This window comes from Centruroides sculpturatus, unplaced genomic scaffold (assembly GCF_000671375.1).
Source record: "Centruroides sculpturatus isolate CEXI.00-Female unplaced genomic scaffold, Cexi_2.0 scaffold481, whole genome shotgun sequence".
NCBI classification, from domain to species: domain Eukaryota; kingdom Metazoa; phylum Arthropoda; class Arachnida; order Scorpiones; family Buthidae; genus Centruroides; species Centruroides sculpturatus.
In genome coordinates, this window is record NW_019384715.1 from 264,060 (window position 1) to 287,121 (window position 23,062).

The window sequence follows — 23,062 nt, forward strand, 5'->3', positions numbered from 1 at the left end:
CTGCACAAGAAAAACTAAAAAAATTCAGGAACAGCTGGGAATAGCCAAGCATAATTTAGTGCAAGATATAATAACACAATGGAATTCTACCTTTTATATGTTAGAAAGGCTTCTTGAACAAAAACGAGCTATTTTCCTCTATCTAGCTGATACAGTAAACATATCTAATCTGACTGCAGAGCAGTGGGAGATTGTAGACCAATTACTGAAATTATTAAAGCCATTTGAATAGATAACAAAAATTACTAGCTCAAACTATTCATGCTTATCTGAAATTATTCCCCATGTTGTTACTCCTAACCGCTACTGCAACAAGGCCGTGTCTTCTGACCTAGCACCTAAATTAAAGTTTATGGCGATCGCCATGCAACAAAGGATAAAACAACGTTTTTCACAGATTGACGATAATAAAAACTACCTGATATCAACTTTGTTAGATCCAAGGTTTAAGACAAATTTCTTCACGAACCAACTGCAAAAAGAAAGAGCCCGGCAGTACATTCTGGTTGAAGATTTAGTTTTAGACTATGATACCAGCAGCGATGAAAGCATGAGTTTTTCTCCCGTGCAGTCTAAACGTAAAAGAACCGATCAGCCTGGACAAAGCATTTGCACATTTTTCTGGGAGTGCTATGATGAAGTAGTTGCTGAGAACTTTACCGATGATGACAATGGAGTCGGAATAGCTTCTACTTCAAAGAACATCATAGCAGGTGACCTTGATAAGTTCTTGAGCATGAAAACTATAAAGAAAAACGACGATCCATTTGCCTGGTGGGCTACACATAAATCTAAATTTTCCCAATGTTTAGTCAAACTGGCTGCTAAGTACCTATCAGCTCCTGCAAGCAGCGTGTATTCAGAGAGGCTTTTTAGTGAAGCAGGAAACGTATACGAAGAAAAGAGGAACAGACTTTTTCCAAAAATGCAAAAAAGTTGATTTTTCTGCACCATAACCTACCATTTATTGACTTCAGTTAAAATAAATAATTTTGTACAATAAAACAAAAAAGTTAATTTAATTTTCAGGTTTATAATAAAGGATGATTTCATAAAATTACAGATTATTAATTATTATTTCTTCACATTTTATGACCTAAGTTTCGATCTAATGTGCCCACGCAGTAAAAATTTTCATACAAATTTTTTACTCTTTTTAACTTCTTTAGGGTTTAATTTCGTAAAATCATTTCTTAGTATGTGTAAACTTTACAAAAGGAACACACCCTCAAATTTTTAAGATTCTAACATTAGTAGTTTTGGCTCTGCGTTAATTATCCTATCGGGACTTGTTCTTATATATACGGGTATATAGATGACTAAACTACATAATAAGTAGGTAGTTTTCATTTGATTTGTTACACTTTTTTGATCTCTTAAAAAATAACTTAGTTATATTACTTTTCCTTTGATCTTTTACATAAATAAGGAAAAAATTGCACTTTCTCGATCTTGAAATGTATGTTCAGCTTTGATAAAAGTTACCAAAATGATTAATTTACTGTGTTTTGTTATTTCTTACTCCTGTTTTTAGGTATTCGGTATTCGGCCGAATAGTGATTAAATATTTGGTATTCGGCCAAATAGCAAAAAATGGGCCGAATAGGCTGAATACCGAATAGTGGCCGAATATTCGTTACATCACTAATTAAAATATATACTAGTATGTTCTGTATTTACAGTACATGCATTCGTAAATTTAGAATACTTTTTTTTGTACTATATTAAAAACTAAAATTTATTTGTTTGTAAGCTTAAAATAGATTTTTATTAACTGTATACTATTAAGAATGCATTAATAAATAAAATACAGAACCAGGAATGGTAATTTATGGTTTAGCCTAGTGACAAGTAGATTTGGAGACAAGTAAATTCGACGTACGTCGTTCTCCTGGAACCAATTACCAACGTAAGGCGAGGTATACCTGTACATAAGTAGTATAGAAGTGATAGACTCTGGGTTATAAAATTAATTTGTATATAAATTAATATAAAGTAAGGACTCGAGATAAGAATTTAATATAAAGTAATGATGCAAATTGAATTATACTAAAATAAAGACCGATACAGTATAGATTATATTTAATTTGTATAGGAATTTAATATAAAAACTATGACACAACTTAAAAATTAAATAATTTTTAAAAATTGCACTCTCTGCTATACAGTCCATACTGTGAACTAAGTCATGTCAACCTCATGTTGTGTTCTTTGTTCATCCTAACGGGATAAACACTGTTCTCTATTCATCGTAACAGGATAACATGTGCCTCCATCAACAATGTGAGTTTTATATCTGCAGATAACATACGATTGGAGTTTGAAAAAACAATTGGTTGCTAGTTTTGAAAAAAAAATATGATTGGCTGTTAGTTTTTAAAGAAAATATGATTGACTCTTTTAAGAAGATTTAACTATTTTTATTTTAAAATTGATATAATTTTCTTCTTCATTGTATTTATTCAATTTTTTTCATCATATCGTCAACGATGTTACTAATATCCCAAAGTATATAGACCAGCAAACTGTGAGAATTTTCACTGACATATTTGAAACTTTTGTTCAGTATTTCATAACAAGAAACTAAATCCTATTCTCATATTTAATTTATTAATACATTTCTTAACAAAATTATTGGAGAAGTTGAAATTTTATCTCATACAAAAATCTGTCTCTACTACACCTGAAGCAACCCCCCCCCGAATTAACTTGTGGGGACCACATTCTTTCATCTATCTGTTCATAGACTTTTTTTTTTCTAACGAGCTGGTCAAATACAGTCCTTTTTAAAAGAATGTAAGTTTTTTTTTTATCAACAATGTTAGAAATATCGCGATATATTTCTGATTTAAAAACAAACAAGGATTGACTCTTTTAACTATTTTTTATTTTAAAACCCAATATAATGTTACAGATTTTAATTTCCTTCTTCTTCTTCTTCATCAAATTTATTTAATTTTTCCATTATATCATCAACAATGTTACTAATATCCTGAAGTATATAGACTAGCAAACTGATAATTTTTAGCGATATATTTATGATCTAGTTTCTGATATTTAATAATATAACACCAGAAAAGATGGTATTTAAAATCGTGAATAAAATCTTCGTTCAGTATTTGATAACAAGAAACTAAATCCCGGTGAAGGTAATCTTGTAATTCCCGCATAGTATCGGTTTTTAATCGCTGATATTTTAAAACTATTCTCATATTTAATTTATCAATATATTTCTTAATAAAATTATCAGAGAAAAGTTGAAATTTTGCTATTTTATTCCAATTAAGATATTTTGAAAAATTATCCATGAATTCTTCATCTAACATTTGATGTTCTGAAACTACATTTCATTTTGCATGTTTTATATGTTTTTGGATGAATGTAGTAGTAAATATATAATTTTTCCATATTATTGATAATTCCCAGTTTAAATTATCTGCAAATTCGTTAATGAAGTTTCGGCTTAAATCGGTTTTTTGGCTTATAATCTTCCATTTAATATAGTTTTTAAAACGTCTGATATTATTTTTTTCCATCGGTAAACTCAAGAATTTTTTCCAGTCAAGTGGTGTAATGTGTCTGAATTCTATAAAAAAAAAACTCAGTATTAGGATATAGTTTTAGTTTTATATATATAAATAAACATGGTAATTTGTTACAACATTTTTAAGCCGTACATAAATGTGATATTCTTTTCTTCTTGAAAAAACGGTAAATATACGGAGTAATGCCATAAAACCTTCTTCGGAGGATTTTCATAAATTTTGTTGTAAATCATTTTCCTCACCAATGTGGTTTTTCCAGATTGGGAAGGACCGGCAATTACACAAGTACTGGGATGTTTGAAATACATATTAATCAACATTTTCAGCCTTAGAAAATCTAAAAAATTTATAATATTTCATTCCTGGACTTATCTCTTTAAACATTACTAAAGTTTTCTTATCAATTTCTAAACATATTTTTCTCATGTGTTCCACACACTGTTCAAGCAAACCATATAATCCATTACATACTTCGTTAATTCGTCCATCCTTGCCAACAATTATAAAACCGTATTTTCCATTTCCTTTCCAAATATGTTTGACTTGAAATAGCGGAGGACAAATAGAAAATATTCGGAAACATCGAACAAAAAATTTTTTGCCGCAGAAATGCAATCATCGAAAGTTCAGTATAAAATAGGGGAAGCTGAGTAATTTTTATAGTCCTCGTACGAAACCATAAAACCGTACATCTCCATGATCGCAGCTTAAATATAAAACTAATTCTGTTCAAAAAGTAACTTATATAAAATACTAACCAATTACATTTTCTTTAAAAACTAACAACCAATCATATTTTCTTTAAAAACTAGCAACCAATCGTTTTTTTAAAACTCCAATTGTATATTATCTACAGATAAAAAAAAACCTCACATTGTTGATGGAGGCGCATGCTTATCATTTTACAATGAACAAAGAACACAACGCGGGGTTGACGCGACTCAGTTCATTGTACAAACTGTACAGCAGAGGGCGCAATTTTCAAATACTTTATAAGTTATGTCATCGTTTTTTTTTTAAATCAATTTGTATTATCACTTTATATTAAATTCCTATACAAATTAAATATAATCTATACTGTATCGGTCTTTATTTTAGTATAATTCAATTTGCATCATTACTTTATATTAAATTTATATACAAATTAATTTTGTACCCAAGTGTATCATTTCTATACTACTTATATATTCTGGGTATGCTATCTGATTGTAATAAAATATTTATATAAATAACTTGTTTCTAGACAAACAGACACTACATTTTTCCAGAGATAAGGCTTGATGCAGTGTTAAAAAATTACACAATAGGCCAGTTAATATTACGCGTGTTACGGAAATTGTAAGCAATAGATTTTTTATTAAAAGAAATCGACTTTTAGTATGATTCATCTGAAACATCTCTTGCTTCTATGTCTGTAAATTTTATCTTTATAATTAAATCAGGCAGATTATGTTTAATAAAAATTCTAATGGGAAACCTATTGCAATTAATGTATAATGAAAACAGATACAGTAATTTCGCATTTAAAAAGAAAATTAAAATGTGTAGCCCTGTTCATGTTCAATAAATATTTCATAACAACAGATATTATGACAATATTATAATTACTTTTATTCTTTTCGTTATTTCTTATTTTCTAAAACTTGTTTACAGAAACACTGCATCATAAGAGCACTTTTTAATTCTCTTTTTAACCTATATTTAAATTAAGATTTTTCTGTAAGAAAAAACATTATTCACCTAATTAAGATAAAATTTTCTAATCTATCTGCAAAACATTTGCCATATTAATTAATAATTGTGGAGTTAATACAACATCTATGCAAAATGTTGTATATGCACAGTTTATTTTTTATGCTAATTCTGATTGTCTTTTATTTTTGACAAGCTTATTCGGGTTTATAGGAGAAAATAATTAAAACACATGAAATTAATAATTTTACGAAAATACAGTTTAAAATATTCTAATCCTTTCATGTAAGAATTAGACTTAAATAGCAAAAACAGATATTAATTTATATGAAGAAAATAAATTAATGTCATATGGCAGTGTATAGCTTATTGTCAATGCAGGCTCTCAGAAATATGCATAGAAACTTTAATCTAGATCAGTTTCAGTATAGATATTTGTATAAAAGACGAACGAATGATATTTCATTTATATAGAAATATATTTTGAATCATTTCGTTAAAGTAGTTTTACAAAGAAATAAAATATGTGTAAATTTCAGAATCTATTCCAAGCAAATTCATTCAGAAAGAATATATTGTGCATGTGGTGGATGATGATATATATAATTCGGTGAATGAAGTGACTTTCTTCTATGATTCTTGCGATCGGCGATTTGCATTTAAAGAAAATGTTATAAGTTCTTCTTTTCTAGAAGTAGAAAAAAGTTACGTTAAAATTGTAAGTTATTAATATTATTTATTTACTTAAACTTTTTAAACATTTTACAGTTTAATTGCACTTTGCATAATTTTTAATAGTTTACAGTTTGTAATGCTATCCGAATTTTATACATTTTCAAAATTCTTTTGTTGATTTATTACATTTACTTGACGACCAATGCCATATTTCATCGAATTAAAACATCCATTTTTTTATTTAAATATATGAATATGTTTATAATTTAATATAAAATACTGTAGACGCTATTTTAAAATAAATTTGAATATAAGAATATTTTTAATTTCATTTGGCTGTTTCACACTGTGGCAGCCAAAAGAGCATTTTTCAATTTTTGTTGCAAATTCCTCCAGGTTTCTGGACAATCGCGTGGTGAGAGCAGCGATTAACATAATTAGGATTCACTGCTTATAGTCACTTTTTTTGGTGTTTGATTCAGATTAGGTTATAGGTTCTTAGAGCAATAAGATGATGTCTTACTTTTATCGCACTTTTGAATTAATTGAATTTACGCAATGCAATACACAGACGATTTACCATGGAGAAAATCTCTTGAAAAGAATTTTCGTTTAGGAACTGCTTTTTAATTAAATACCTATAAGTTTTTCAAACAAATTTTTGAATATGCCATACAACCAGCTTATTAAGAAAGAATAAAACATGACCAAATAACATTGCACAATGGTTTTATTTAATCGCCTTCAATGGGCTTTTTCATCTTGACCACTGGTAAGTCCAATTTGTGTCAAAATGATGTAGTGTTAATAATTTTCAATATTTTGTAACTCTGATTTACGATATATTTTCCATACGTGTAGTTTCTCACAAAGTATTGTTCATTTATATAGTCATTCACGACTGTGTACAGTGTTTTTGCAAAATTATTAATCTTTCCAGCATGACTATTTATTCATTTTAAAACTATTTGTTTATTCGAATGATTTTTATGATTATTGTAAAGTATAAACACAGTAATCTCTTTGATGTCGACTATTTTATAAAGTATATGACCTAACGTCCAGCAATTATTTTTATAATTTGTTCAACTCTACGTTGGTTGGTTAGTTTTAGTTTTTTGGCACAAGAGCCATGTAGAATAAGGTGTGCCAGGGCAAATAATAAAAATTTTAAATATCACAGATAACAAACATAAGACATAATTAAATATATGAATAAATGAATAAATAAATAAGTAAATAAACAACAACTCTAGGAGGCTTAAACTGTTTGTTAGTCTAGTTTTAAATGTAAAACATAATCACTCTGTTGTACGAATCTTTCAACTGATGGAGGAAAGATTGCAACAGAAAAATTTAGTTTGATAATATTTACAGGCGGCAATTTTCGTGTATTGATTGAAATTTCGCAACATTGGTAAACCTATACTTAAAGTATGGTATTAAACTATACGTGCGCATCATCACTGAAGATAAATTGAAGTCAGATGTATACTCACAGATTATCTTTATAAAATTTTAGACTATAGCAATAAGTCATACGTTGAGAAATATTGTATTTATCAGTAATCACATTTTTTATAAGGCATTTTCATTAGTAAAAGAATAAACTAGATTTTGTAGTATTTAAAAAATTAGACGGTCATGTATTTTTATAGAGAGTACGTAAATAGAAGAATATGAACTTTATTTCTTTGCAAAATCCTTCCCGCATTCTTTTCTTAGCTCCTGTAGATATAGTGTAAATTCGGTTTTTAATTACAGTTTTCTCTGATTAGAAAACTTTTAACTATAACCACATCTGTAAATTATAGTTTTTTAGGCAATCCTTTAAAAATAAAAGTATAGTCGTTTTATTATCTTCACAGGTTTAGACAAACTCATTATGAAAGCAAATGGATTGTCAAAAGCGCTCGACACAACTGAAACACATAACCTGAATACTGTATTTTCAAAAATTTTTTGGACGCTTAGATTCAACTATCGATTTTCCATAGTTATACACTATTGCTTTTACCTAAAGTGACCGCTTTATGACACGTTCAGCTCACTTTTGTGAATAACATGAACACCATATAATTAAGCTGACTCGTTGTTATTATTACTATAATTATATATTATTAACATATTTATTTACTTATTTATTTATTAGCTTATAATGTTATTATTATTAATTGTTTCAGTGCGAAGATTACAATATGTCTTCCTGTAATATGTACAATAAGACAAAAATAATTGATAATAAATTGTTAATACCAGAGGAAATATTAGTTAGTACAGATTACGTAAGTATAATAAGGTGTAACGTTTAATTTTTTTTTATTCACAATTTAAAGTAATTGTCTTTATATTATTTAGTAGTTAAAACACAATACGGATAAGTATACGAATAACTATACGAATAAGTGTTTATGTTAAAAATTCAGTTTAATTTAGTATCTTAATATACAGTGAATGATATTTTAAATGATATTACACATAATGCCAATTTTCGAGAATGAAATATTAATAGTCTTAACCCACGTCTTGTTTGCCAAATATCGGATTTTTTACATTATTAGCGAACAACTAAAATTTTTTAGCTGTTCTGATCTGGTACTGTACTTTTGGCTAATTTTGGCACGTGTAGCAAGAGAATCATCTGACTAAGTTATTTTTTATACTTTTTTTTATTCTTTAAAAGTTTTTGCTTTGTTTATAAGTTGTGAGTAATACAACGGCCTCTACGCCTGTGGTGTTATTAATTCGGCCGGCGTTACGTTAATTTAAGAGCTGCGAAAAATTCCAACTTTTCTTGAATGCTTATAAGTTTGCACCTAATTTCAACTTTCGCTCTACGTTTAACAATTAAACATTTAAAGTAAAACTAGCAGGTAAGCCCGGCATTGCTCGGGCAAAAAGTAATGATAGCGAACATTAAGATTATTACATTACATCCAATCTTATCCGTTTTCACAAAATGCAAAAATTAGGTCCACCTTTTTCCAGATTAATTAGAGAAGTTTTAGATGGGTCTAAAAATATTTTCGCTATCACGCAGAAACGAAAAAACCACAGCTGTGCCTGTAAATCTTGCAGGTTGCTTTTTCTTTACACTTCCATTAACACTTCCATTGTTGAGAAGACTTAATCCTGTCCTCACCCCCGCGGGGAGAATTTCAGAAAATCCCTTCTTAGTGTTCGTTCTCGTGAGGTACCCTAACTGTGTACCAAATTTTAACTTTCAACTTCTAACCGATAGGGCTTTGCGCTTATTATTATTATTATCAACCTGTCTCGAATATAAATATATATATATAAATTTAAACTATAAAGTTGTCAATAATAATATTTAAAATTTTATAACAATCATAACTTTTCTTCAGGAAAATAAATTCGGCAAAGAAACAACATTTATCCGAAGATATTTCGACCTATTAAGAGATGTTCTTCAAACTGAGTATATTTTTTATACATTATACGTAAGTCTTATTTTATTTGTTAACTTTATTTCACTTTTTCGTTTTAGGTTGTATGTCTTTCTTGTCCACGAAATGGTAAAACTTCTATATCAAGCAACTGTGTAGTTTTATTAAGCATTTCAATAATTCAATTTTATTTATCAGGCAGACATCGCCATATGTGGTTGTACTATCAGAAAAACTTACTTGTCTTATACTTCTTCTGTAACTCACATTCCAACTACATTTGCAATACGTGCTGCAAGACCTTTAGATAAAGCCCTTATTTTAGTAAAACCCTTCGATGTAATGGTAATGTATCAGAAATTATTAAATATTTTATAACGCATTAGATTAACTGATTAGTAGTATAAGGCAATAAAACACGTGAGCCATCTTTTAAGGAAGGTATGCTTCCGAGCAAGACATTTCTGCTTCATTTAACACATAAATACTGTATTAATTAAAACCTGTGTATTTAAAATGTTAGCTATTAGAAGAAGACCAGAACCTCGCGGCTAGAACATTGGCGAAACACAAACTCGAACATAACTACAAGGGTTCACTATTGTCATCTATTTGGCTGGGCTATATATAACACATGGCATGTCAAATATATCTAAATGACAGTTATTTTTATGTAAAGTGTAATAAAGAAACCAAAGATTTATATTTTTCTAAGCACTGCAAGAATTTCAACGATTTATTTCTTAATTAATTAATTAATAATTTTAAAATGTTTAAAAATAATATAATCTGGGATTTTTTAAAAACGGCTACTTAAAAAAATATGGATACTTTGTATGAAATGGTCTTTGTTTAGAGGTCATTTTATATACAGGAAAACACTTCTGAACCAACGGCTGCAATTTACAGATGGTCGTTATTGCAAGATTGACTGCATTATAAAAATATTAATATGTTAAAAAATACAAAATTATTTGGATGTGTATTCTTTTTTCTTTTATTATCTTATTGTTGACTTTGTATCGAATAATGAAAAAAGAAAATGAGTATAGCAACAAAGAAATGCCGAAATTTTCCACCTTATTTTGGATTATATTGAGGACCTTTCTACGACAAGGTAAGTATTATGTATTCTACATGATGTAAATTTTCATATACTGAATATTTCACGAAAATAATGTATACACGTAGAGTAGTGAAATAATTATTTAACGCACTAATATGGAAATTTGCGTATTAAGGAGTGAGATATTAGAAGAAAAGCAGGAAAACATTGCGGCCACAATAGTGGTAAGGCAGAAACTCGAATTTACTATAAGATTTCGGTGATGTCATCTATTTGGCCACTGCTGGGCTATAACACATCGTATGTCAAATATATCGAAATAAAATATATTTTTTATGTAATGTGTGTTGAAGAAACCAGAAATTTTTATTTTTAAACTGCTTTTATTTATTTACTTATTTATTAAGCAGGTACAAATTATATGTACTGTACTGTACATTCTCAGTACCGCTTAGCGCAACTGAATGGCAAACTACATACAGTCATCATTATACAAAAAGAAGATGTTAAATTCGCGTAACAGTAAATGGTATGGGCGAGAGTGGACTCTGTCTCTATTCTCAACGAGTGTGATTTAACTCAATAGAGCAGTGATTCCCAACCTGTGGTACGCGTACCCCTAGGGGTACGCGTACCACAACGCGATAGGTTGTTTAGGGGTAAAGAAAAAAGTTAGTTATTATGGCAGAAAAAATAATATATTATGTATCACAAATTAATAGAATAAAAAAATTATTAGATAAATAATGTTCCTTGCAACAATCACAACTTTATTATACATTTTTTCTTTTAGTTTTTTTTTTAACTAGCTGTTACCCGCGACTTCGTCAGCGGAGGTTTTGCAAGCAAACCCCATTTACATCCAATATTTCAATAACCATAGTAATTGTTATATAACACCTACCGCTGAAGAGAATTGCCGAAAATCAAACGAACTATTTTCAATTTGATCAATTTTCTGAAACGTTTACAATCGTTCTATAATCGAACCAATACGCAATAACAAATTCGAATTTAAAACGGTTCGAACATTTTTAAAATCGAAATAGATAAAAATATTTATAACAATGTCTGAAATGTTATTAATTTAATACACCTAAGTACTCGATGAAAACTATATTCTCTCCCTCACCCCCCGCGGGGAAATTTCTAAAAATCCCTTCTTAGTGTACATTCTCATGGCATACCCTACTACAACGCAGATAAAAACAAAAAATCGCATCTAAAATAGCGCAGTAGAAGCCGTTCTTCCGGTTAAGCCTTAATGCTCTCCCTCACCCCCCCGCGTTGGAATTTCGAAAAATCCTTTCTTAGTGTGCGTTTCCATGACGTACCCTAACCGTGTACCAAATTTCACCTCTTTAGGTTAAGCGGTTTGCTCTGGGCGATGATGAATCAGTGAATGAATGAGTGAGTCAGTCAGGACAAGCAATTTTATATATTTAGATTTAAAGTTACAATGTGTAAAATTAACAATACGGTTACTTACTAAATTTCTTAAATGAGGGGTACAATCTATAGATATGACATGTCACGGGGTACAATCTAGAGATATGGCATGTCACGGGGTACGCTAATGAAAAAAGGTTGGGAACCACTGCAATAGAGGGTTGAGTAGCTTCCCAGAAAACCGAAAATGTTCAGTATAATTTTTGCACTTTAGTCTGTTTGAAATACGTCTATAGGTGTTTTGAAGGACTTGCACATTTCTTCGTCCTGCAGGAGAATGATTTTATTGGATGGACAATCTGTATGTTTGTAGCCTAAAATTTGCAGTAAGTTCATCCTTTCTTTTTCTACTATAAAAAGGTCAAACAGGTAGTGGTCACTTCCGTCGGATTTGTCAAAAATAGAATACTTATCACGCTCAGTAATTTTGAATCTGTGTAAGTAGCTTTGAAAGCAGCCACGTTTCGTTATAAACTGAATTGAATTGTTATCGATTTCAAGCGATTTCATCTTGTAGATATTTTTATGTAAACATCTGTCATTGGACAAAAACATCACATCGAAGACGGATTAAATAACAGCTGTATTATCGTGCAAAATAGATGGGAAAGTTGACAGGCAGATGCGAAACTATAACATCCAATTAGGAAAGGAGGAAAAAGCGACTCCATGACGTCAACGAAAGGCGTCGCCGAGCTCGCACACCTGCGAAAGTAACCTTCATTGTCGAAACGCCCGAAGAACACGTGGCTACATTTCCACTCAATTTGTATAAAAGGTGGACACACAAATGTTCCGGGCGTTTTGCCATTATGAGGACGTTTGTCATAATGAAGGTGCATTTGTCATAAATTAGTCCTAAATGAAGTAGCGTTCGTCCGAGGAGAAGACTTACAAGGATCAAACACATCAACTTCCAAGATAACTGTACAAGACCAGAGATACGACTGAAAAACGCAACAAAGACAAGACCCGCCATTCGACAACGAAATATACATCGTCATATACTCCCTGAAGTATTTTATTAGAAATTGATGTAAACTCTCTCTCTGATAAGGGCAGAGATCGTCAAGCACGCGTATCTTGAGCTGCATAAGGAGCTTTGTTGTCTTATTTTATTTACCTGTGTGTATAATCGCATTTAATCGCCGTTTATTGTATAATAGCTGTATATTAAACTTTATGTTTATCCGTTAATTAAACCCTGACTACCTGTTCACTCGGAAACCTAATACCTACCGACTTACCCACCTCCCTTTTTACTCGATTGTTTAACGAGCCCTTTTACTCTTAAACAGTCTTACGAATCGCGAGTTAGAATTATCCTAACTGGTGTCAGTTTCTGACCGGGAGCCGCCATCTTACGATTTGCATGTTTTCGTTAAATTCTTACGCTATCCACAGACAACGTGAGCGGATTTCGCCAATCCGTGTCGAGTAAGTGGCATTTAGGAAATGACCCCTGTGCCCTCGGCTTCTCACAATTATATTGAAAACTATTTTCAACAAAGTAAGTATTATTGTACTCTACACGATGTCAGTTTTCATATACCGAATATTTCACGAAAATATTGTGAGAGTCTGGAGACCAGCTGACTTATTTTACCCACATTTTAACAAAAATTTACTTCGATAGTGTACCAATTATTTAATTATTTAAAAATTATTTTATTAAGAAAATGAAATATAAAACATTCTGATACTTTCGAACTTAGTAGAAAGAAGAAAGCAGAACTTCTCTTCTGTTTGTCAACTCCCTGTAGCAAAATCATATCTCACATGTTGATGACACAGCAAAATCATATCTGACATGTTGATGCTAGTGAGACTCGTCAATCGGATCTCGTCACACGTGTAACAAATTGACTCCTAATTCAATAAGATTTGGGGATAAACAGGGAAAACATACCGTTTTGAAGCGCTCTCCAAGAAATCCTTCTCAGTTCTTTTCGTCCGCTCTCGACAGTTTTCTCTCCTGTCTCCAATCAATAAGTCTCATTTTATATGCATCTGCTGATACTTACCAGTGCTCTTAAAACTCTCGAATACGTCGAACGACCAAAGAATCGACTTAGAGATATTATACACAATTTATTGTAAACTCTCAATCATAAAAGTTAAATACAGGTGTAATTAGATTTTTTTATCAATAAATGTAATTTTATTATTCTATGTATATAATCTCCAACTATATAATCATTAAATCTTTTTATGTTTGTTAACTTGGCTTCAAACTTGAATTATTTTACAGTAAGATACCCCAGCGACGTATTCACGGCCTTTTAAACTCGAAATATATAATCTCCCATTCGAATGTATATTTACAGATATTTATATTCGCGACTTAGGACGCGAATTCTAAATATTTTAACTTGAATCAGGAGCCTGAAGTAGTCAAAAAGATCTCACGATTTATGAGACAAAAGTTTAGAACTTTATTGCCATCCACTCACAATGAGAGCGGGTCTAACAGTCCCGACTTCGCAAATATGTGTTTAGAGTAAATCAAATCCAAGCTCTAACACGCGGATTCTCACAGTATGTTTACATCTGTTCGTTTGAATTTTTTTTTTCATTTTTTTAATATTTTTGTGAAAAATTTACAAAATTGTTGGATTGAATTTTCGAACGAAAAAATTATTTCAGTACATTCGACAACTTTTCAGTTTTCTCTGCGCGCTTCCTCTTCCTGCTTACATATGTCACTTTGAATTACTGTATTATTATGTAATAACAAATTCATAATTGCTTAAACTAAGCCATTTTTATTCCACTCATAAACTTTTAACTACCAATTTCTGCTTTCCAATATTTTTATTTTCCAGATACAGATGTAGATCGTTATTTTCTCATGACGTTTCGTATCCTAATTGGCTGTTGGATGCTGATTGCATTTGTTTTGACATCGGCATACCTCGGCACATTGCCGTCTTTCATGGTTAATCTTGGAACTGAATCCATTCCTCAGACATTTCAAGAATTGATTCAGTCAGTGAAAGCGGGACGATACAACACCACTTTCTTCTTATACAGCGATGAATGTCGTTATTTTGATCGATGTTGGGTGGGCGTATGTATCATTTTATTAAATTTTATAAAGCATTAGTTATAAATTCTAAATATTAAATATTAAGTTTCAATGATTTTCTATGATATTAAGGATGTATTTAGTGTTAAAATTTGTGGTTGAAAAAAATGATTGTTTAACTTTCATTACTACGAATTGGCAATATTAAAAAGTTTGAAAAAGGAGTATAATAACTAAATTTTACAATTGCTTTTTAGATCTGAATTTGTTATAATAATGAGGTAAAATTTCAAAAATAGACATTAAACTTATTATTGGCACAGTAAACAAACTTTATTCCTCACTGTAAATGAAAAGAATGTGGAATAATTAGAATAATCTCCTAGTTCAATATTATTTGTGATACACTATAGTTTATACCAGTGTTTTTCAACCTTTTTGAATACGCGACCCCTTTACAAGTTAAAAAATTCTGGCGACTCCCCATAGGGCCATATTAAGACTATATCAGTAATTTTAAAAATTATGTATTTAATTTTCTTTTTGTTGAAACAAATTATTGTTGATTAAAATTAAAATTTCGGAAGAATCGACAATAACTTAACACACATAAAGTATGAAACTTCCTTTAATGAAGTGTAGGACCTACAAACACGTGTCTTTCTCTTTTACCCGCGCTCCCCCGTGTAAGGCTTCGCGAAGACTTTCCCAGTGTTGAAAAACACTGGTTTATACAATTAAATGCCAGTTAATAATTTATCAAATATTCACATAATTGGGGAAAGGTCCAGGCGGTTAAATGAAGGAAAATCTGTCGTAAGTATAAATCGTATGTCATTTACATTATTAGTAAAAAAAATAATTCAAATATTTCTGCATTATGTCAATAAACATTAATAATAAATAGATAGCAACATAAAAGACCGCATCCTTTAATTTATTCTAAAATACAGAATTATTGTTTTAATTTAATTTAATTTTGTGTTTAATATAGTAGCTGTTATATATACACTAGCTGAATCTATACCTAAAAATTTCTGTTGCTTTGAATACCTGATAGTGTTATTACACAATTGAAATGATTACACAAGTAATATCTTAAAAATAGTAATAGTTAAATATGCTACAACATAATTTTTGAAATATTCTGAAGTTGCAACTGTAAGTTACTTTTTCTATAAAATTATTAAAGCTGTGTGTGTGTATTTTCATTTACATAAATTTCTTTTATTTATATATTTGTAGAAATACTTTAAGAATGCAATAATTAAAAATAATGTGATCAAAATCTTTGATGAAAATGTTCAAAAGTGTAACGAGTTGGGTATGGAACCAATGAAAAAAGTACTAAAGGGAACTCACGCCGTACTAGCGTCAAGACAGCAAATTGAAATGAACATAACCAAACAAGAAAAAGAAAAGATCTTCATTTCAAATGATATACTTTTTACGAAATTTCAGTTCATAGAAATGAATTTAGTGAAAGTGAACTATGCTGCTAAAATCGCTAAAGCGTAAGTATTAAAAATACGTTTTTAATCACTTAGAATTTATTAGTGAATAATATCAATTAATTAACATTGTTAATTAATGTCTGTTTGTGAAAAGAATCGACTAAAGCTCAAAGTTAGATCTTAATATATAATTAAATTTGTGGTATTTATTTTATTTTCTCTGCCTACATGGAAGAAGGACTTTTCCGTTGAGTTATTTGTTTATACCGTGCAACGACCGTAAATAATCGTGAATATAACAACTACTATCGTGAACAGCGTGGTATTGCAATACCAAAATATGAATCTTTGATAACACTGTTAAAAATGGCATAGACATGATTAATTAACAAATAAAGATGAATCCAGAAAAATCTTGCCACAACTAAGCGATCAATGACTGATGCTCATTGATTAATACACAAGTTTATTTTTTGCATAAACAGAGTGTTATTGATAATTGGCGTCTCTTTACTAAGCTTTAAAAAAATTTCACGTGTTTACCAAATAAATAGGGATTAGTTTACTATATGTCATTTAAAGTGCTACTTTTTTTAAGATCGTCTTTACCTTAAATGATCTTTTTACTGTCACTTTAACCTATATTATTTTTTATTAAACATTTAATACTTACGTATTCATTGTCAATCTGTAACACAAACAACTATCAATTTTCGAAATCTGTTAAGATTATTTCATAAAAGACAAAATTATTCAAATTCTGCGAAAGAAAACATAGAAAGTCAATAAAAGTGATAAAATTTACGCTAAAATGAATTTAAAGTGTCGAATTTTAATTTATTGTTTAGTAAAAAGTTTATATTGCTTAGTTGCGAACAAACTAATAATTTATAAAAATCGAATCAACAAGATTTATTAAGAATACTCCTTTACAGCATAATGTGTGTTGATGGAAATTATTTTGAAAGTTGTATCGTAATAAGCATATTAGCGAAATAAAGTATAAATTTTGCCATAATGGCAAAATTTGTACTTCATTTCGTTAATATGCTTATTATACAGTCAAAAGCCATAGAAGGTGGGGTTTTACTTTTTCGTTTTATCACATAATAAAGTGCAAATGGCATAATCCTAAAGTGACGTGCTAATCGTGTCATACGATTCGAAAGTGTGATGGCACTTCGAAACGAAGTTTATTATAATTATGAACCTAGGTATGTTTTCATAATGGGATGAATTGCATATTTGGAAAACAACGTACATCCTAAAGCTAAACACAGGTGATCGCTAGTATGTTCATCTAAAAGAATCCAGCGATTACACTGTGTTAATGACTGGGGAGGAAAAATTTATGGCAATTGCATCAGAGTTTAGTCTGCTATAAGCAACACGTCAATATTATATTTACTTACCTAACGTTGTGTACTTAATTGTGAGAATCTTAATTGAAACTTAATTGTCGGGCGTCGTCAGTTTCCTACATATTTTAGTCTATGTATGTTTCCTACTCCACAGCATCCGCCACTCCTCTGAATTACCGCTGCCAAAACGAAGACATTCAAGTATTAATTGAGGTATTTTAGAATATAATGAAAACTCTCCCTGAAAAATTGGAAATATAGGCAGATTAGACTTATCCATATATAAATATGTTCGTTTTTATGCAATTATTATTTTTTGCTTAACTCAATTTTTGGTTTGTTAATTGTTAACCTGTCTACACAATGGCAACGTTACAAGAGCACCGGATAGCTATCACTTATCCGCGACCTCCCAACTCGATTTATTGCCCTTCAATTAAAATTATAACGTTTCCACTCGAACGTACAACTGTCGATTATAAACCCTCGCAACTTATAACGTGAATAATTATCTTAACTGGTGTCAGGTCCTGGCATCATCAGGAATCTGATTTTGACAAATTCTAACTTATATCCATCCAGTGACAACGTGAGTGGGTCTTAACGTCCCGGCGACTAGAAGTTTATACCCTTCACCCATATTCTCACATAATTATGCTGAAAGTAACATATTCTAAAACTTTTATAGCAAAAAACTAACAATGGTTTTCCGATGTTCGATTTTGTCTTGTTACGAAAATACACGTGAAAAATTTTTGCGTTTCCTCATCACGTGAAAAATGTTAAATTTATACAATAATTCTACTTTCAATTATTTACACCCAAAGGAATTACAATGACTTTATAACTCGTCTATAAATTACGAGGGTCGTCCCAGAAGTACCCGACCTGACATAGATGGCGGTACTTGTTTGAAAAAAACAATTGTGTTCGAAAGTATTAACCTTATAAAGCTTAAGTTTGAAGTTTGAAGACGTTACGTTGTATAGTATTTTTTTGGCAGCCGTAAATAATGAACAATCTTAGTGAATTTGTAAACATGGAAAAAATTTGTCATCGTTATGTGATACAATACTTTCATTTGAAAGGTTTCAGTCCAACCAATATTAAAGCTAAGCTAGATTCTACTCTGGGGGAGTCTGCTCCCTCGTATACAACAATAAAATATTGGGTGGCAGAGTTTAAACGAGGCCGTACGAGCTGCCAAGCCGAACATCGTAGTGGTCGACCAAGTGAGGTGACCATGCCAGAAGAGATGGAAAAAATCTACAAAATGGTATTGGATGACAGTCGACTCAAAGTGTAAGAGCTAGCAGACATGGTAGGCATTTCAAAAAGTGCTGTACATCGCATTTTAACTGAAAATGTGGACACGAGAAAGCTGTGCGCAAGATGGGTGCCGCATTTGCTCACGATGGGACAAAAACAGCGTCGTGAGGATGTTTGAATCGAGTCTTTGGCAATGTTTCGCAGCAACAAAGCCGAGTTTTTGCGTCGATTCATAACCATGGATGAAACATGGGTCCATCACTTCACACCTGAGACGAAAGAACAGTCGAAACAATGGCCTGAAAGGGGAGAATCAGCTCCAAAGAAAGCGAAAACAGTTCCATCTGCTCGCAAGGTCATGGCGTCAGTTTTTTGGGATGCGCCCAGAAAAAACAATCAACGGCAAATATTATGCGAACTTATTGCAGCGCTTGAGTGATGAAATCAAGAAAAAACGGCCACATTTGCGCGAAAAAGTAAGTGTTGTTTCATCAAGACAACGCACCAGTTCACACATCCGTTATTGCGATGGCCAAAATCAGTGAGTTAAGGTTCAAATTGCTTCCTCACGCACCCTATTCGCCAGATTTAGCCCCCTCGAGTTGTTTTCTCTATCCAAGCTTAAAAAAATGGCTTGGTGATGAAAGATTTGCCAACAATGAAGAGGTGGAGTCTGCGGTTGATGGCTATTTTGAGAAGCTCGGCAGTTCTCACTATAAACAGGGGATCGAAGCTATTGTACATTGCTGGAAAAAGTGTATCGAGCTAAAAGGAGACTATGTTGAAAAATAAAGATATGTTTCACCAAATTTTTTGTGCCTTTTTTGTTAGGTCGGATACTTCTGGGACTACCCTCGTATAAGGTATTTATATTTTGTAACAATGTCAAATTTAAAAATAATTATTGACATTACATATTGTAAATGATAGATATAAGACAACACAGTATCATGTCTGTTCACTAATATCATAACTCATTTTGGTGCAAATAGAAACGAGAAACAGCTTTTATTTTCATACTAAAATAATATTATACCATGTTAATTTAAACAAACATAATTATAAGATTATAACATGGTAAAGAAACCAGCAAAATTCATAATTTTTATATGATTTTCCTAGTTTTTTACGTGTCATTGATCAGGTGTCAAACACCTGGAATAACACAGGCAAAATTTCATCTATGCATTCCAATTATTGGGTATAAAGCTGCTTTCAATTACTGGTGTTCAGTAGTTTTATCCACTCAGCTGCTGGTAATTAGAAAGACTTTATAAAACGTTGCATACTCCAAAATGTTTCGATTTTTCGCAAAAAATTTTACATGTAATTTGTTGAATTAATAACAAATCTTTTAGCTCTTAATATAATTCCTTGATGACAAATAGCAAAAAAGCTACTATTAAAATGTTTAAGACAAGAAATTTATTGTTGGCAGTGCAATACTTTATATTTTTTATTGTTCTTATTATTGTTATTATCAAGGTTTGCCAGTAATTTCTATATTTAATGCTTTTATTAAATAAATAATGTAACTAAAGAGTACACATTTAACAATTTCATGGTGTAAATATATTTTGAATAATTTAAGTAATTCAAATATCTATAATATATTTTTTAAGTCAAGTAATTTACTCAACATATACATAAGTTTAATAGTATATATTTATATTTAACACTGTAAATCTTATTGAACAAAGTGGATTATCTCAGAGAGTTTACAGAAACATGCGTGAAGAAAAAACAAGAAGCGAAGCTTTCTACAATGATAATGCTAATGATAATGCTAATGAAGAACCTCTGAAAATAGACGATATTATGAGTATACTTTATTTGTTAATTACAGGATATTTGATTTCTTTTGTAATATTTCTTGCTGAAATTCTAGTAAAGAAGATAAAAAAGACTACAAGAAAGTAATGCATTATAAGGCCATTCAATATTGTTAATTAATGTTTAATCATATAATTAATGATGTTGTATCTGCTAATATAGTTTCCTTTTTTCATTAACTTTTGTTATTATATTCTACTGTTTTTAACAACAATACTGACAAAATGTGATAAAACAGAGTTTTCGCAATTAACAGTTGAGTTTTTGAGTTGTTTACATTTAAATTAATAAAGAAAAGCCATAAAAGCTCCAACCAAATTCTAGTCATTAACTTGTTGATAGAGTCTGTAAAAAATGAAATAAATTAATTAAATATTAATGAGATTGCTTAAAAATTATCAGTGGAATGGCAAACGAAGTCATTACAGTCTTAAATTAGTTTGATTTATCACTTTATAATGTTTTTCAAGGTTTTTCTCTGCTTTTATTTTAATCAGAGAACACCTGTTACATTTTTAAAAATATTTATCAGAAATCTGTAACTTTGAATATAACATGAAAACGTTTTTAAAGATAAATATGGTTAATATGTGGCAAGTGGACTGAAATACGCTTGTTTCATTTGTAGACTAAAAGTTTCCTGAGGTTTTGAATTCATTTTGGTGGCAACAAGCATATTAAATAATACACCAAAAACAATTTTATATATAAAAAGAAAATTCAAGTAAATAGTCTACCTATTTACGTGAATTTTCTTTTGTTGCGAGCATAAAAAGAGAGCATAAAAAATTTCATATATACTGTTACAATGATTGGGTATGAAACTGCATCTAACTACGAGTGTTCAGTAGTTTTATTCCCTCAGCTGCTGACAATTAGCGAGACTTTATATAACGTAGAACACTCTAAAATATGTTTTAATTTTTGTAAATATTACATAAAATTTGTTGAATTAATAAGATAAATATTTTAGCTTTTTGACGTAATTCCTTGTTGACAAATAACAAAAGAGCTACTACTAAAATGTTTATAAATAGGAATTAGTAATTGATAATGCAAATCTTTTTATTTTAAATTGTTATATGAATGTAATAATCAAGGTTTGCTAGTAACTTCTTTGTTAAACAAAATGAAAACGTGTAATAAATCACATTATACTAAAATATATGCTTGATTTAAAGGCATATTGAATTAGAAAAATGTTATCTCTTCCTGCACTTCATATGCTACAATAAGAGATGAAAATAACGAAAACATTAATATACAACCTATATATACAACAGAAATATTAACTTATAATATATCATGGAATATTTTTTCAGTTGCACTTTCTGATGCAATGCTATAATGGTAACAAAGTACAGACCTGCATTGTATCATTTTAATCTGAAGATAGCACCAATGTCAATGTACAGAAAACACACCACTTTGCTATTTTTTACAGTAGGGGAGATCCTTGTACCTGGGACACCTTGTACTTTGGGACAAGCTCGTCATTTGAAAAATAATATATTGAGAAGTAGTAAGTAGCGATATCTAGTAGCTATTTTATTACAACATTCAGGATGCATGACGTAAAGTCGGCTATTTTGACTAGTTTTAACGCTGTGACACGTCGTGTGATTTTTATAGGTGTTTGTCTTTTTACAATCCATTTGGATCTTGGTTTTAATCAAAATATTTTGAGGTGAGTAATTTAATTAAGGTAAAGTTAGTTGATAACCACATTCGTAACCACTTATTTTAATAAATAACATTGGATTTCTGTAATTCAAAAATTATAACCATACTTTGTTATAAACAAGAGAAAATTGTACCTTGAGACAGTAAATTTTTTGTACCTTGGGACTGTCCCAAGGTACAAGGCGTTGCTTTTCTCAACTATTTATTTAATATTATTATGTTTACTTTTGTTGTTATGTTTCTGTTGGCCGCGAAGAAAAAGAATGAAGTGAATAAAAATGTTAAATTTGTTAAAAAGGAAGTTTTTGAGAAGAAAAAAGTTGAAGTTAGTAGCTCTGAGGATGAAATTTCTGTGAGGATCTTAGAGACTGACGACTCATGTGATGAAGTTTGAGAGTAAAATAATTGTGTGGGATGCAGTGAAAATTATTTTACTACTGTACTTCGAGCACAGAAGACTGGATTCAATGCGTTACCTGTCGATTCTGGGTGCGTGAAGATTGCACCTTTTTCGAAAATTACTGTCAGAAATGTGGTATTAATTCTAAAAAAAAATTAGTACGTACAGTAGTAATATTTGTGACCTATATTTGTAATGAC

The 23,062-nt window shown here is 30.4% G+C and overlaps 1 protein-coding gene across 1 annotated transcript; it reads left to right on the forward strand.

Annotated features, from left to right (window-relative positions):
• The first annotated feature begins 364 nt into the window (after positions 1 to 364).
• LOC111627909 lies at positions 365 to 940 on the forward strand. The gene has a single exon (XM_023371590.1). It carries the CDS (start codon positions 365 to 367, stop codon positions 938 to 940), a length of 576 nt encoding a protein of 191 aa, XP_023227358.1.
• Positions 941 to 23,062: the final 22,122 nt, after the last annotated feature.

Coding starts and splice junctions, on each gene's coding strand:
- LOC111627909 (XM_023371590.1), top strand. CDS start 365: ATGCAACAAAGGATAAAACAACGTTTTTCACAGATTGACGATAATAAA.